Source organism: Pseudorasbora parva, chromosome 18 (assembly GCF_024679245.1).
Source record: "Pseudorasbora parva isolate DD20220531a chromosome 18, ASM2467924v1, whole genome shotgun sequence".
NCBI classification, from domain to species: Eukaryota; Metazoa; Chordata; class Actinopteri; order Cypriniformes; family Gobionidae; genus Pseudorasbora; species Pseudorasbora parva.
Genome location: NC_090189.1, coordinates 8,473,730 through 8,490,044, shown reverse-complemented (window position 1 = coordinate 8,490,044; position 16,315 = coordinate 8,473,730). Strand labels below are relative to the sequence as shown.

The 16,315-nt window shown below is 42.8% G+C and overlaps 1 protein-coding gene across 1 annotated transcript in view; it reads right to left on the bottom strand.

Moving 5' to 3' along the window:
* The window catches only part of fnbp1b (formin binding protein 1b), a 91,425-nt gene that overhangs the window by 5,736 nt on the left and 69,374 nt on the right, over positions 1–16,315 (bottom strand). The window contains 3 exon segments of the mRNA XM_067424609.1: positions 2,652–2,687; positions 10,526–10,540; positions 14,005–14,091. Of these exon segments, the coding sequence (XP_067280710.1) occupies positions 2,652–2,687; positions 10,526–10,540; positions 14,005–14,091 (138 nt within the window).

Below are 16,315 nucleotides of genomic sequence, written 5' to 3'. Positions count from 1 at the left end.
GACAAACAATGAGTTTCAGTCCTGTTAGAATCTGCAAATACATACAAAATATGTATAAAAGGGGCGGGTCAAACCTGGCCAAATCCAACCATATCAACTGACTATTAAGTATTCTTCTGCTCCTGTCATATGGTTTGCTAGCTAACTTTGGTAATGAGCCAATAAGCTTTCAAGTCAGGCGTTTATCAAAGGCAAACCAGATGAGCTAATTAAATCTAAATCAATGATTAACAGAACCTATTCAGTCCAATGCCAACAACAACATTGATTAAACGGTTCTCATGAAATAAACCGTTATCTTGCTCGCTCATCTTTGAAACCTGATCGTGGTTGATCTGAGAGATTTGGTTTGCATCTGTCCTTATGTGCCCTCTCTCTCGCTCGCTCTAATATCCTCTTCCTGTCTACATTAATGCATCAATCCTCTGAACACTCAAGCTGCTGTTTTTTCCACATTAGTTCTCTCTGACAGGCAGTATTTAATCACATGGTGGTGCTAAAGAGCTGTGAGTTTGGGGACATTAAAGATTGTGCAATACTTGTTCTACCCTAAAATTAGACCTTATTTATTTCACAGCATTTCTCTAATTTATGCTTGGGCTGAATAGGTTCATGGCTGTATCTTTTCCTCTAATCCTGCCCACGGGTCAATGCAAAGGTCTAACTAAAAGATCAAAGGTCACAAGGCAGGCACAGCAACCTTACCCCTTCTTCCACACCACCATACTGTCATGCAACAATAAACATCTAGATTTTACTGAGCATGCTTGGCATTATCACTCAAAAATACAGTCAAATAAAACCACAAACTACCCCCAGGCAAACCTGAAATATAATCAAGATTTACACAAGCACAACACACATGCTACACTTACACTTATACTCACCCTCTTCAAAAAAAAAAAAAAAAAAAAAAAAGACAAATTGTTCCAATAAAATGTTAATTGTGCAACATTTGTAAAAAACAAAAACAAAAAATAGATCTAGAAATCAACTGAACCATTTTAAAATAATTATATGGATCTAAATACACATCTATAAACATAACATTAAAAAAAACAATATCTGGGGTATAATATTCAACTGTAAATCATACTACACCATCAGTGAATAGGCGATTCAAAAATCACATTTGTGACTAAAGTACTAAGACCCTCTATAATTGGTTAAAACATTTGATGTATTCTAATCACCAATGATAATGAATCATAATTGAAGAGATGATTCACACAAAAATGGTATTGCCGTCATTTTTTCACTCGTCATTTAATATATGTTTGACTCCATTTCTTCAGTGAAACACAAAAGAAGATATTTTGTGAAATGTATACGCTGCTCCTTTTCATATAATGAAAGTGACAGTAAGCATCTCCTTTTGCATCCCAGGGGAAAAAAATAAAGTCAAACGGGTTGAGGGGGACTCAGGGTAAGAAAGTAAAGACTGAACATTCTTTTGGCCTGTGAACAATTTAACTTACACTAGCGTCTTAAAAAGAATCTCTAATACCGGGTTCAGACTACATGATATCAGCCCGATTTTGGCACAATCCGTGGCCGTCCGGATGCAAGAATCGGTCGTTTCATCTCATATAGTGTGTCGTAGTAGACAACAACCGACTCTGGCGCTTCACAAAGTCCTTCACAGAAAGACTAGCATGTTTAACATCTGTGACTTTCACCAGTAGGAGTACAGAAGCTCTTCAAACATGGAAAAATAAATGAGAGACAATAGTATTGGTGCTGCTCCAGGTGGAATTATGCAATGGAGAAAAGGTTTGTGAAGATATGGCAACAATACTCCTGCCTTTATGATGTTTCCTCGAGACTGCCACGATAAAAAAAGATAATGTTCTGGTGAATGACAGCAGAGGAGCTTCAACAACCCAGTGAGTACTGGAATTAGCATCAAGCTATCAAATCATTCATCATTCTCCCTTGCTATAGAGTGCAACAGCAGCATTGGTTCTGGAAATTTTTCAAGTTAAAGAGTAAAAAGTAAGTAAACAAACAATATAATATAATCCATACCATACGTACCTAAAGAGCTATTTTGGAGCTTTTGCTTTTTTGCTAATTCTGCTTCTGTAATGCATCATGGGTAATGTAGTTTTTCACCAAGACGTGATTAACTAACATCATAAATTGTGATTTTCACTGTTAAACGTGATTATTTAAAAAAAAAAAACTCAAATAATTTGGGCTGACGGAGTCAACAGAAGCAAATATCATGGGTTAACAACCTAGTAGCTCACAGCCTATTAACAACTTCATAGCTGTCTTTAAAGGTTTAAAAATTTCAAATTAAATTTTCTTATGGAGTTTTTACTTCCAGAACTCAACTGTTATGCTCTATTAATTGTCTACAAGCTTGTTTCTGGAAGTCAGTCGCAGTTTGATGACATCACACACACGCTGTTAAATATGGCTAAAAATGATTGGTCAGGACACAACAACAAAAATCGCATAATCTGACACATTCAGAAAATGTTGTGTAGTCTGAACCCGGCATGAGATGCATTCAAAATAATCACACTTCAGCACATCTGGTTAGGGATCAAAATGAATCAAGTTGTTTGAAATACATAAAGATAAAATCAGGGAAAACTGGACAGTTAAACAAACACGAGGACAAAAAACGGGTTTCAGATCACCTCAATAAGGTTCCGCACGTGGGCATTGAGTGAGAGCTACACAGAGGGACAGTCACCACGGCAACAAGACAAAACAAAACAAAAACAGACATCAACAAAAAAATATAAATGAGACAACAACATGGTTTTGAACTTAAATACATACAAAGGTAAAATTATATATTTTTTAAAAAGAACAAAAGTTCCCTTTCGAGAGAGGTTCCTCGTATTACGTATGGGAAAAACTCCTTTTCTCGAGAATGTGAAGCAAAACTTTTAATAAAGGTATCTATGTAAAGCGCAGTGAGCTGCACGGCCATAGCCCAGCGCGAGGAGCGCTCTGATTGGCCGGGCTGCGGCAACTGCAGGAACCTATGGTGAGGCGGCTGAGAGGAACGAACCAATGGGGGGCGTTCCAGAAGCCCGCCGAAAAAGGTGCTTATATTTGCATACAGGAGGCTATATAAGACCCTAATTCGCCATAGGTGTCAGATTTTATCTCCTTCAGCGATACCTTCGCTGGTCTCCGGAAGAAGCACCGCCGTTGAAAAGGCACCAGCGGAACCTGCAGCTGAGGACGACGGACTCCCTCTCCGCCTTCTCTGCCGTTCCAGCTACGCCATCCGGCGTTATATATCCTTTAAACTGTGTCTATGTTGAGTGTTATATGTGTTTGTGTGTGTGTGTTGCCGCTGCAACGCCACTTCTAGAGCTTACAGGCTTGTTCTACTCGAGGACTCTCTCGTTCCGCCGCGTCGTTAAGCGCCGCGGAAAGACGGAGCTCTTCTCACTCTCCCTCTGCTCTCGTCCCGTCGCGCTGAATAGCGCCGCGGAAAGAGAGAATGTTAGAGGACATGAGCACACTCAAGCCGAAGCTCTCTTCACTCTGCCGCCGCCGCGGCTCTTCTTCCGCCGCTGCCACAGAGTTGTTCCCACTCTTCTCTCATTCCGTCGCGCTACAGCCGCGGACAGAGAATACTAGAGTGAATAGGCGAACTCGAGCCGAAGCTCTCGCCGTGCTAGAAGCGCCGCGGACAGAGTTTTACCTCACGCTTCCAATTCTCTCGTCCTGTCGCTCTATCGCCGCGGACAGAGAATACTAGAGTGAATAAACAAACTCGAGCCGAAGCTCTCGCCGTGCTAGAAGCGCCGCGGACAGAGTTTTACCTCACGCTTCCAATTCTCTCGTCCTGTCGCTCTATCGCCGCGGACAGAGAATACTAGAGTGAATAGGCGAACTCGAGCCGAAGCTCTCGCCGTGCTAGAAGCGCCGCGGACAGAGTTTTACCTCACGCTTCCAATTCTCTCGTCCTGTCGCTCTATCGCCGCGGACAGAGAATACTAGAGTGAATAAACAAACTCGAGCCGAAGCTCTCGCCGTGCTAGAAGCGCCGCGGACAGAGTTTTACCTCACGCTTCCAATTCTCTCGTCCTGTCGCTCTATCGCCGCGGACAGAGAATACTAGAGTGAATAAACAAACTCGAGCCGAAGCTCTCGCCGTGCTAGAAGCGCCGCGGACAGAGTTTTACCTCACGCTTCCAATTCTCTCGTCCTGTCGCTCTATCGCCGCGGACAGAGAATACTAGAGTGAATAAACAAACTCGAGCCGAAGCTCTCGCCGTGCTAGAAGCGCCGCGGACAGAGTTTTACCTCACGCTTCCAATTCTCTCGTCCTGTCGCTCTATCGCCGCGGACAGAGAATACTAGAGTGAATAAACAAACTCGAGCCGAAGCTCTCGCCGTGCTAGAAGCGCCGCGGACAGAGTTTTACCTCACGCTTCCAATTCTCTCGTCCTGTCGCTCTATCGCCGCGGACAGAGAATACTAGAGTGAATAAACAAACTCGAGCTGAAGCTCTCGCCGTGCTAGAAGCGCCGCGGACAGAGTTTTACCTCACGCTTCCAATTCTCTCGTCCTGTCGCTCTATCGCCGCGGACAGAGAATAATAGAGTGAATAAACAAACTCGAGCCGAAGCTCTCGCCGTGCTAGAAGCGCCGCGGACAGAGTTTTACCTCACGCTTCCAATTCTCTCGTCCTGTCGCTCTATCGCCGCGGACAGAGAATACTAGAGTGAATAAACTAACTCGAGCCGAAGCTCTCGCCGTGCTAGAAGCGCCGCGGACAGAGTTTTTCCTCACGCTTCCAATTCTCTCGTCCTGTCGCTCTATCGCCGCGGACAGAGAATAATAGAGTGAATAAACAAACTCGAGCCGAAGCTCTCGCCGTGCTCATTCTACCGCCGCCGTGCTGAAGCGCTGCGGACAGAGAATACTAGAGTAAGTTAGACGAGCGAGCTCGGGCTGTTGGGTATGTCAAGAACAATGTCGCTGCAGCGCGCGCTTACTGCCAAGGAAGTTGTAATGGCTGCCTTGTCATGATAGCGCGCGCCCCTTCCACAGCGCGTTGCTGACTAGAGCGCGGCTTACGTCATAGCACGCGCTCACTGTCAGAGCATAAGGGCGTCGGAAAATGGCTGCCAAGCTAAGCCCTTTTTTCACTCTATCACTTCCAGTCCCCTTTATTCAGGCGGCTGGAAAGGTTTTTACACTGTAGACAAAGTGTCCACTACACAGTGTGCACCCCTACATAAGCACTGTTAATTCAGCCTCACAAAATCACAAATAAATCCCGCCGCGGCCGGATTACACCATATAAAGTCAACTAGCCTTATTGCAGTCAACTAGCCTGTGGTCAAACACGCTTGTCTGCATGCGCGCTTTCAGTCTAGACTAGAGCATAACGGCATTGTGGAATGGCTCACATACCACCCGCACTTCCTTACATTCTCCCAGTTCCCTTAAGTTAAGTGACTGGAGATGAAATATTGCAGTCAACTAGCCTGTGTTAAACACGCTCGTCTGCACACTAATGCTGTGTGCGTTTACCCCTGTGGATTTGCTCACTGGTTTGCACCGTGGGTATTCTACGTAGGTTGTGCGCCACTGCACATTGTTTACACTACACACAAAAGAGCTTTCTATGTAGGAAATGTGCCCACTTTACAGTCTGCACTCCTGCACCCAAGCACTTTTCACAAAGTTCACTCTCGCACACACAATATAAATGTGAGGCGTGCGCCCACTGCAAAGCCTGCACCGCCAAAACTAACACTATCCCCACAGTGTTACAAGCAGTGTTACAGCACAAGCAACCCGGCTAACAGGCCCCTATTACTAAGCGGCCAGCCCCCGAATCTTATTCAACCCCTGGCTTTACGAGCCCAGGCCTGGCAGGCCATTCCTGGTATATAATATTGGGTGTTGAACATATAAAATGAGGTTCTCGCTACAGTTTTGCTCGCAGACCCCGCGATTCAAGCCGTGGTCGAGCCCTCTGTAAGAAGCAGTGTCAGTCACGTGCTTCTCGCTGAGGCATTGAGACTGTTAAAGGAGAGAGCGGCGAAAACAGTACACCCGACGCTAGCGAGTCAGGTTTTTACTGTCGCTAATTCCTCATGCCGAAAATGGGTGGCGGTCTCAGGCCCATTTTCCAGGCATCTGAACAAAGCACTTATGACACGCTCGTTTCAAGGTGCTGACGGTGAAACAAATCCTCGCGCACATTCGCCCCGGGGATTGGGTTTTCTCAATAGATCTGAAAAACGCATACTTCACGTTACGATAACCCCCCACCCCCACTACAGGCCATTCTTGAGATTCGCCTTCGAGGGGCAGGCTTATCAGTACAGTCATTGTCATAGACTCAAGACTTACGGCATAAGAACCACCACGTCTTGATAATGTACATAAAATCGCTAGGGCAGCCGAGATCAGACTCTGTTCACTGCATGGCTAAGCATCTCCTTTTATGGGCAGAGCACAATCTGAGCTCCCTAAGGGCGGCTTACGTGCCAGGTATTCTGAATCAGGGTCCGGACATGTTATCCAGAGGACCCATGTCCCCAGGGGGATGGTCCCTTTACCCGCAAACAATTCAGCTTGCACAGCACACGCTGCCCAATATTTTTTCTGCAAACGCAGGGATGCCCTGGCCCATGTTGGCCCAGACTCCCTCTATATGTTCCCTCCGATCGCGATCCAGCTGCAGCCGGTGCTTTTTAATAGCCCCACTTTGGAAGAACCGCACATGGTTCTCCATACTGTTTCAGCTGTCAGACACAGCCCCATGCCTATTCTGCCAATGAAAGGGAAGGTCTGGCATCCCAATCCCGAGCTGTGGGCCCTCCACGTATGGCCCATCAACGGTATCCGGGAACCTCTCTGACAAGTTATGAACACTATTTCGGAAGCTAGAGCCCCTGCTATCTGGCAGCTCTGCTTGAAGTGGTCAGTGGTTTTCTAACCAATGTGCTACGCGAAACATCGACGCACACTCATGCGAACTGGCGGAACCGCTCGCTTTCTCCAAGAGCTAATGGATGCGGGTCGTCCCCCCTCCATACTCGGGGTGTGTGTCTCCGCCATAGCAGCTAGCCACGCTCCTATCGCGGCACATTCACTAGGGAAAAGTGATCTTATTGTGTGTTTTCTTAAAGGGGCCAGGAGATTCAGCTCGCCTTGCCCCTACCTCGGTCCCTATTTGGGACCTCGCCATGGTTTTGGAGGCCGTGAAGGGTTCCCCCTCCTAACCACTTCAGAACACGAGCTTGAAGCACATATCACTCAAAACCGTTTTTCTGCTGGCTGTGGCCTCGGTTAACCGAGTGGGTGGCTTACCTGCACTCTCGGTGAGCCCTTCCTGTCTTGAGTTTGGGTCCAGCAACTTCAAGGTTGTGCTCAAACCGAGGCATGGTTTTATGCTGAAAGTGCTATCAACCCCTTCAGTATGCAGGTCTTTGCACTGCTTAACCCGCGTCTTAGAGAGAATAAGACGCAAACATATTCTGCCCAGTCAGAGCATTGAGATTGTATCTAGAGCGCTCCGCCCCCTTCAGGCAGTCGGATCAGCTCTTCATTGCTTCGGTGGCCGCACTAAAGTTTGTGCTGTCATGAAACAGTCTCTCACACTGGATAGTGGATGCAGTCCCACTAGCATATAGGTCCAGGACCTAACCTGTCCTACAGGCATTTAAGCCCACTCCTCTAGAGGCATGGCCTCATCTTGGGCTTGGTCGTGTGACATTTCTTTGGAAGATATCTGTGCGGCGGCAGGCTGGGCCTCTCCGTCCACTTTTATCAGATTCTACAAGTTGGAGGTTCCAGCTCTACAAGCAGGGCTTCTCTCCATCTAGGCTCTATCTTGACCCTGGCAAACAGATTGCCTTACATTTTGGCCTGTACACATTAGTCCTTAAGCACTATTCATTCATCATAAGATCCGACTATGTCCGATCAGCTGTTCAAACGAACCGACTCTTCCGGTTCTTCATTCCCCTTATAAGCCGCCTCTGTCGGTGTCTCGGGGGTTTATAACATGTGCTTTGGGTATACTGGGTCAGTCAGCACACACGGCGCTTTACATTGTGTTCCCATACGTAATACGAGGAACCTCTCTCGAAAGGGAACGTACTCGGTTACTTTCGTAACCTCGGTTCCCTGAGAGAGAGGAACGAGTATTACGTTCCGTGCCGTGTTTATGCTTCTCAGGTATCGCTTCAGTCGATCTTAAAACCTGACACCTATGGCGAATTAGGGTCTTATATAGCCTCCTGTATGCAAATATAAGCACCTTTTTCGGCGGGCTTCTGGAACGCCCCCCATTGGTTCGTTCCTCTCAGCCGCCTCACCATAGGTTCCTGCAGTTGCCGCAGCCCGGCCAATCAGAGCGCTCCTCGCGCTGGGCTATGGCCGTGCAGCTCACTGCGCTTTACATAGATACCTTTATTAAAAGTTTTGCTTCACATTCTCGAGAAAAGGAGTTTTTCCATACGTAATACTCGTTCCTCTCTCTCAGGGAACCGAGGTTACGAAAGTAACCGAGTACGTTTTACCTCACGCTTCCAATTCTCTCGTCCTGTCGCTCTATCGCCGCGGACAGACAATACTAGAGTGAATAAACAAACTCGAGCCGAAGCTCTCGCCGTGCTCATTCTACCGCCGCCGTGCTGAAGCGCTGCGGACAGAGAATACTAGAGTAAGTTAGACGAGCGAGCTCGGGCTGTTGGGTATGTCAAGAACAATGTCGCTGCAGCGCGCGCTTACTGCCAAGGAAGTTGTAATGGCTGCCTTGTCATGATAGCGCGCGCCCCTTCCACAGCGCGTTGCTGACTAGAGCGCGGCTTACGTCATAGCACGCGCTCACTGTCAGAGGATAAGGGCGTCGGAAAATGGCTGCCAAGCTAAGCCCTTTTTTCACTCTATCACTTCCAGTCCCCTTTATTCAGGCGGCTGGAAAGGTTTTTACACTGTAGACAAAGTGTCCACTACACAGTGTGCACCCCTACATAAGCACTGTTAATTCAGCCTCACAAAATCACAAATAAATCCCGCCGCGGCCGGATTACACCATATAAAGTCAACTAGCCTTATTGCAGTCAACTAGCCTGTGGTCAAACACGCTTGTCTGCATGCGCGCTTTCAGTCTAGACTAGAGCATAACGGCATTGTGGAATGGCTCACATACCACCCGCACTTCCTTACATTCTCCCAGTTCCCTTAAGTTAAGTGACTGGAGATGAAATATTGCAGTCAACTAGCCTGTGTTAAACACGCTCGTCTGCACACTATGCTGTGTGCGTTTACCCCTGTGGATTTGCAGTATGCAGTTCTTTGCACTGCTTAACCCGCGTCTCAGAGAGAATAAGACGCAAACCTATTCTGCCCAGTCAGAGCATTGAGATTGTATCTAGAGCGCTCCGCCCCCTTCAGGCAGTCGGATCAGCTCTTCATTGCTTCGGTGGCCGCACTAAAGTTTGTGCTGTCATGAAACAGTCTCTCACACTGGATAGTGGATGCAGTCCCACTAGCATATAGGTCCAGGACCTAGCCTGTCCTACAGGCATTTAAGCCCACTCCTCTAGAGGCATGGCCTCATCTTGGGCTTGGTCGTGTGACATTTCTTTGGAAGATATCTGTGCGGCGGCAGGCTGGGCCTCTCCGTCCACTTTTATCAGATTCTACAAGTTGGAGGTTCCAGCTCTACAAGCAGGGCTTCTCTCCATCTAGGCTCTATCTTGACCCTGGCAAACAGATTGCCTTACATTTTGGCCTGTACACATTAGTCCTTAAGCACTATTCATTCATCATAAGATCCGACTATGTCCGATCAGCTGTTCAAACGAACCGACTCTTCCGGTTCTTCATTCCCCTTATAAGCCGCCTCTGTCGGTGTCTCGGGGGTTTATAACATGTGCTTTGGGTATACTGGGTCAGTCAGCACACACGGCGCTTTACATTGTGTTCCCATACGTAATACGAGGAACCTCTCTCGAAAGGGAACGTACTCGGTTACTTTCGTAACCTCGGTTCCCTGAGAGAGAGGAACGAGTATTACGTTCCGTGCCGTGTTTATGCTTCTCAGGTATCGCTTCAGTCGATCTTAAAACCTGACACCTATGGCGAATTAGGGTCTTATATAGCCTCCTGTATGCAAATATAAGCACCTTTTTCGGCGGGCTTCTGGAACGCCCCCCATTGGTTCGTTCCTCTCAGCCGCCTCACCATAGGTTCCTGCAGTTGCCGCAGCCCGGCCAATCAGAGCGCTCCTCGCGCTGGGCTATGGCCGTGCAGCTCACTGCGCTTTACATAGATACCTTTATTAAAAGTTTTGCTTCACATTCTCGAGAAAAGGAGTTTTTCCCATACGTAATACTCGTTCCTCTCTCTCAGGGAACCGAGGTTACGAAAGTAACCGAGTACGTTCTGTTAAACAAAATACTGATAAGGGTTGAACACAAAAGGAACAAAGTGATGTTAAAGGACCACGTGTTATTACTACAGCGACGGACATGCTACGGTCATGCCGCTACGAATATGCTACTGAGGTCATGCTTACCAGCTTTAAAGAGAGCTTCTCATGGGCGAAAAGAGAGAAGAACCGAGAGAAGAGAGAAAACATCAGAGGGAGCAACATCAGACTGCTGTACACGTCATACACACACATGCAGGTGTGTTCATGTGTTATGATGATGTCACCGCTGAAGCTCACCACATCACCTCACGCAATCACACTTGGCTGGCCGGCAGCACTTTGTGCTTTGTCATAAGACAGATATCCGCTGGCAGAGCCACGTGAAATTTAGCTGAAAGCCTCACTTTGGCACATGAACGAGGAAAATATCACATTAGTGAAGTACAAGCCCTCTAAATATATCCCGCCACTCAGGCCGTGTGTCCACTAAAGCGTTCTTCCCAAGTCGAGCTAGTTTTTTAAAATTGTTTTCAATGTAAGAGCCACATATATAAAAACAGCAGCAGTGAGACGAAGCACTGAGCAGGTATATCTTTTCTGGTCATTGTGAGTTGAAAATTTTTAAACTTTGGGTAAAACAAGAACTCATCACTTTTTACCCAATCATCCAATCACAGTGAAGGAGGGGCAGGACTAATACGACACCAACAACCACCACATTCTGCTTATACAATGACAACAGATGACCACAAAAAGCACAAACGGAATGTGTCAACATTTTTATAACAAACTATCTGCAAAATCAGATACTAATAACTAATTAATGGACAGTTACTTAAGAAAATGTACCATCCATAAATCATTTTTTTATTGGCCATTAAACCGTTTTTGCTAAGGATGTTCTGATATGAAAGATTTGTCCGACACGATAATTCTTTTTAATAGAAAACCGATAACCGGTATACTGACCGATTAACCTAAATTGAAATCCAACAGCATTTTCCTGTTTGAAGTGTTTCCAATCATATTATAAGCAATTCAAAACCATCATGGCAAAAAGCTGAAGGAAATAATCCATTATTTTTAGGCTTTAATATATCGAAAATAGAGAAAATGGTCAAAAAATATATATTTTTATCGGGCTGATAACGTTAAATATTAACTGATATCGATATGGTGCCCGATGTATCGTGCATCTCTAGTTTAGCAAAAACAGGCATTTATGACACCAAAATTTTAGATATTCATAATTCTCTATTCCAATTTCGATAAAATAGCTACAACTACTAGCCTTATATTTATCTAATATAAAAGACAAGTAAGAGTAGTTTTCAGGTAGATACTCTGAATAAAGTAATGAAATGTAAAATAACACTGGATAGTCTTCACTATGTAAATTAAACAGATTAAGTTATTTTAGGCTGCTGTCACTTTAAGACCTAATGCACGGATCCAATATACTGGTATTGACTTTCTCAACTGTTTACGTTCACTTAAGCCATAACCGACTGTGTTTACTAGGATACTCGCAGAGACGGGCAGTTTGTGACCATTTTGAGTGAATATATCCGTTTAAGCACAAGACGACGTGAAGCAGAGCTCATTTCAGTATTTGCGCACACAAAACTAAATTGGCATGTCTTAAAATTTTGTGAAGCAGCTGTCACATCTGGCTGAAAACCCTTTGGTGGACACAACCTTAGTGAAGGAGATTTAATATGTTCTAAACCTTTCAAATGTTCTAAATATTTCTTGAAATGCACATAACTTGATCATTTAAATTATGCGTAACATTACGATGTTTAGTAATACTGTACCCCAATGATACAACAACTTTCAAAAGCAGAATTTTGTATTTGTGTTGTATTCGAATTAAACTGGATATGCAATGAGAAAAAAATAGGATGCAATTTGATTTTATTCCATCAGGAATTGATTGGCATGTTCTTCTGATGCAGTGAACTTCAGCAGGTACCAATGAACCAATTATTACACAGAATGTTACAGGGTCACGTGAGGATGACATCATCAGTCTAAAGCAATAGTCAGCCAACGAATAGAACACGATAGGGATGGATGTACAAGAAAGAAGACAGAGGAGAGAGAAAGAGAAACAAAATGATAATATTCACAATCGATAGGCTCGTTTGTGAGGTCACAACAGAGAGCTTTCTGGGTAATCGTACCTGAGTAGGGATCTCAAATCAAAACTACTTATGGAGAAAAGGTAAAAGTGTGGTAAATGTGAAGTAAAAGGCTAGTTTTGACTTGTGTAATATGTCGATAAGTAAGTGAACACTTGAGATTACTAAATGATTTATCATAAGAAAATACCTGGAATAAAAACAAATGAGCATGCATGTAAATAACTATGCAAATAAAATACAATATTAATATACAATTTAAAATATAAAAAATATCCATTTAGTGATAAAGCATTATTTAAACAATATTATTAAAAATAAATATGTTAAAATATTAAAATATATTTTAAAAATCAAGTATGATTTGATATATAATTCATAATAAAATAAGTATTTTATTTATTTTTTGCACCTTGGAATAAGTGTACTGATTATGCAAAACAAAAAACTAAAAATTAATAGCCTACTCTAATTTTATTGAGGCATTGAGAGCAAAAAAACCCTTCCTAAGACTTGGGACACCTTTATATTTTAGGGTGCTCAAACTATGGAGATATTGTCTGAAGTTTTGAAAAATGTATTGTGGCAAATTCCTAAACGCACTGACAGGACAAACGGTTCAACATGTTCAAACACTTCTCAAACTCATGAATGCACCAACAGGATGTACAATTCAGCGTGTTTATAACGGACATAGATAGCGAATACAGACGAGCTTGTTTGTCTGAACGTGATGTACATATGAAGATAAACACTCATATCAAAGCAGCGAAATGACACCAAAAGGGGTGAATTCTGAGTGTATCTGTGTGTGATAAAGTGTTACGAGCACCGGAAGGGTCAAAGTTGATCGTGAATGCGCTAGGCTCGCATTCAGACGTCGCACTCGTGACACTTCGAGAATTAACCCCTCCCACACAAGCTGATTTGCTGCCAGAGCACAGGGGCGGAGCCAGGCTGCTGGGGTTGCACATGGGAGGCGGGGTCAGAAGCCAGAAGAGCCAATGAGAGAGTCATTTGATGATGATGTAACTTTTTTCAATTACAGATGTATTTTAATACTGAATATCAGACATTAACCTCATTTAAGGTATGAATTCAAACAGATATAGATTAATGAAGAAATTCAGATCATTTAATTGTTATTTAATATTACGGAACAATACCAATTACATTAATTTAAAGAAAACAAAAAACACTAAATGAGGTTAAGTCTGGTAAATATATTTTTACTCTATATCTTATCACTGAAGCACACACACACAACACCAAATACCATAGCCATCGGTTGTTTAAGTAAAATATACCTATACAAAAATATCTAATTTATATAAAGAATTTATTTATTTAGTTTTCAAAATAAATATGACCACCAAAAAGAGGATTTTGTCATATTTGGCTCACTTCTTTGGATAAATTAGTATATCTAGTGTATCTAAATAAACCTACACACACTCTTGCCTCCTCTCACACACTTACGACATATTGCCTGGCCTCGAAAGCATACGTAGGCCGACCGAGAGTCCTCTTCATGATTTCTTTATTATAATAGAGAGACTGGGCAGACTGCAGCAAAGAATAAACCCTAATTAAACACACACTCGTGCAAAACTATACAAACACACTTGCACACACCCTGTGACTCAACAAACACAATTTTACACAAAAATACACATACAAATCTTTTGCAAACGAGGACAAACACGCATACTTACACACTTTTTGCTTCAATAAACCAGCAAAACACATACAATTCAAACAGACACACCGCTACTGTAACACACTCACAGACACACTGACATAATTCTTTAAGATATTCACAGATTTTTATGGTTTTACATCATAAATAAGTATGTGACATGTTCTAGCGTAGACAGTGAAACAAATACAAAATATTAAAACAAATCCAACTTCTTCAGTAATAATGCTCTAATACTAGGCTAATCCATTCAATAGTTTGGGATTAGTAAGATTTTTTTTGTTTTTGAAAAAAGTCTCTTTTGCTCACCAAGGCTGCATTTATTTGATCAAAAATACAGTAAAAACAGTAATATTATGAAATATTATTACAATTTAAAATAACAGTTTTCTATTGTAATATATTTTAAAATGTAATTTACTCCTGTGATCAAAGCTGAATTTTCAACATCATTACTCCAGTCTTCAGTGCCACATGATCCTTCAGAAATCAGGGCCCGTATTTATCAAGCTTCTCAAAGTGCTATTTTAGTCTTAAATGCTGAGAATTCATGAAATTTACTCCTACTTTCAAACTTAAGTATAAAAGCAAGTTATCAAATTTCTTATAGCTAAGAAACACTTCTATACTCTCCCAGTTATTGAAGACAGCTCGAGAGGTCTCTCAAGTGGTTAGGAGTTGCCAGTAGGGGCTTGTGATGGCACTGAGGAGACAGAGATGTGCGCAAATCTTTCAAGAGAGGGAGAATGTGTTCGAAATGTTTGACGACGAGCAGTTAATCAAACAGTATCATTTGGACAGAGCAGGCATCATCTTTTTCAGCGCTGGTTAATTTTGGGCTTTATATATATATTTATTTTAAACCGCTGTTCGACTAATTCAGCAAGCAGTAGCGATCGCTTCTTCCTCCTGCCGATTTGGTTTTCTTTTGGAATCCATGGTGGCTGTTTATTTAAAAAAAAATCTAGGCTACAGCACACCAGTTTAAAGACATGGATGAAAATATCTTTCACTTTAAATGTGTATATTATAATGTATTCTCTTGAAAACTCTTTATTGTCAAATGTGTGTTGGATGTAAACTCCTCTTAGGAACTTCACCATTCAATGTGAATTTATCTGAGGATATTCTTAAATAAGGACATCTATTCAGTGATTGGTTCATGCCTATGACATCATCCAAAATCCCGTTTGTGGCACAGCAAATTGTCGTAAATCCACTCTAAGACTGACACTTAAGATTTAGTCCTACACTTTACTTAGCATAATTGGGAGGCTTCATAACTAACTTTTAAGCGCGGCTTTGAGCCAAGATTTTTTTACTCTTAAGTCAATTCTTAGCAGTGTTCTTGTGAAGATCTTTGATAAATACGGGCCCAGATTTGCAGCAGAAAAAAAAAATCTTACAATTATCAATGTTGAAAACTTGTGCTGCGCAACATTTTTGTATAAACCACGATACATTTTTTCAAGATTTTTTGATGGATAGAAGTTTAAATGGTTAAAAAAATAAACAGCATTTATATGAAATAGAAATTTGTAAGGTTATAAATGTCTTCACTGTCACTTTTGATAAATTGAATGCATTCTTGATTAATAAAAGTCTCCAGACAAAATCTTACAGTCCCCAAACCTTTAATCAGTAGTGTACATAAAATAAACACATACATTACAACAAGCCCGGAGCACAAATGGAGAGAATGAATGTGTCCACAACCTTAATATGTTTGTCTAAAATGCTTTACGATGTTCCCATCTGCCCTATATTACTCTATTTTTTGTGTCTCTAACATCCTTTCTTCACTGTGACCTGTTTTACGCCACTAGCTCTAATGTCAGTTAAGCTCAAATCTTGAGTGTGTATATGTACGTTAAAGATATGGAAAACAGAAAACAATGGTCCGGTGAACTTAACCGTCCACCTCCTGTTTGATGGATAAACAGCCAAACATAGGAAAGGATAAATCTGTTCTGTTTTTCCGTTCACTGACCATCGATCCTTGTATATCCCTGAGCTGAACGGAGAACACGGTGTGTGTTCGGTGCAGTGTGAAAAGATAAAAACGCCTGAGATTTGCACATGGAAAACAGG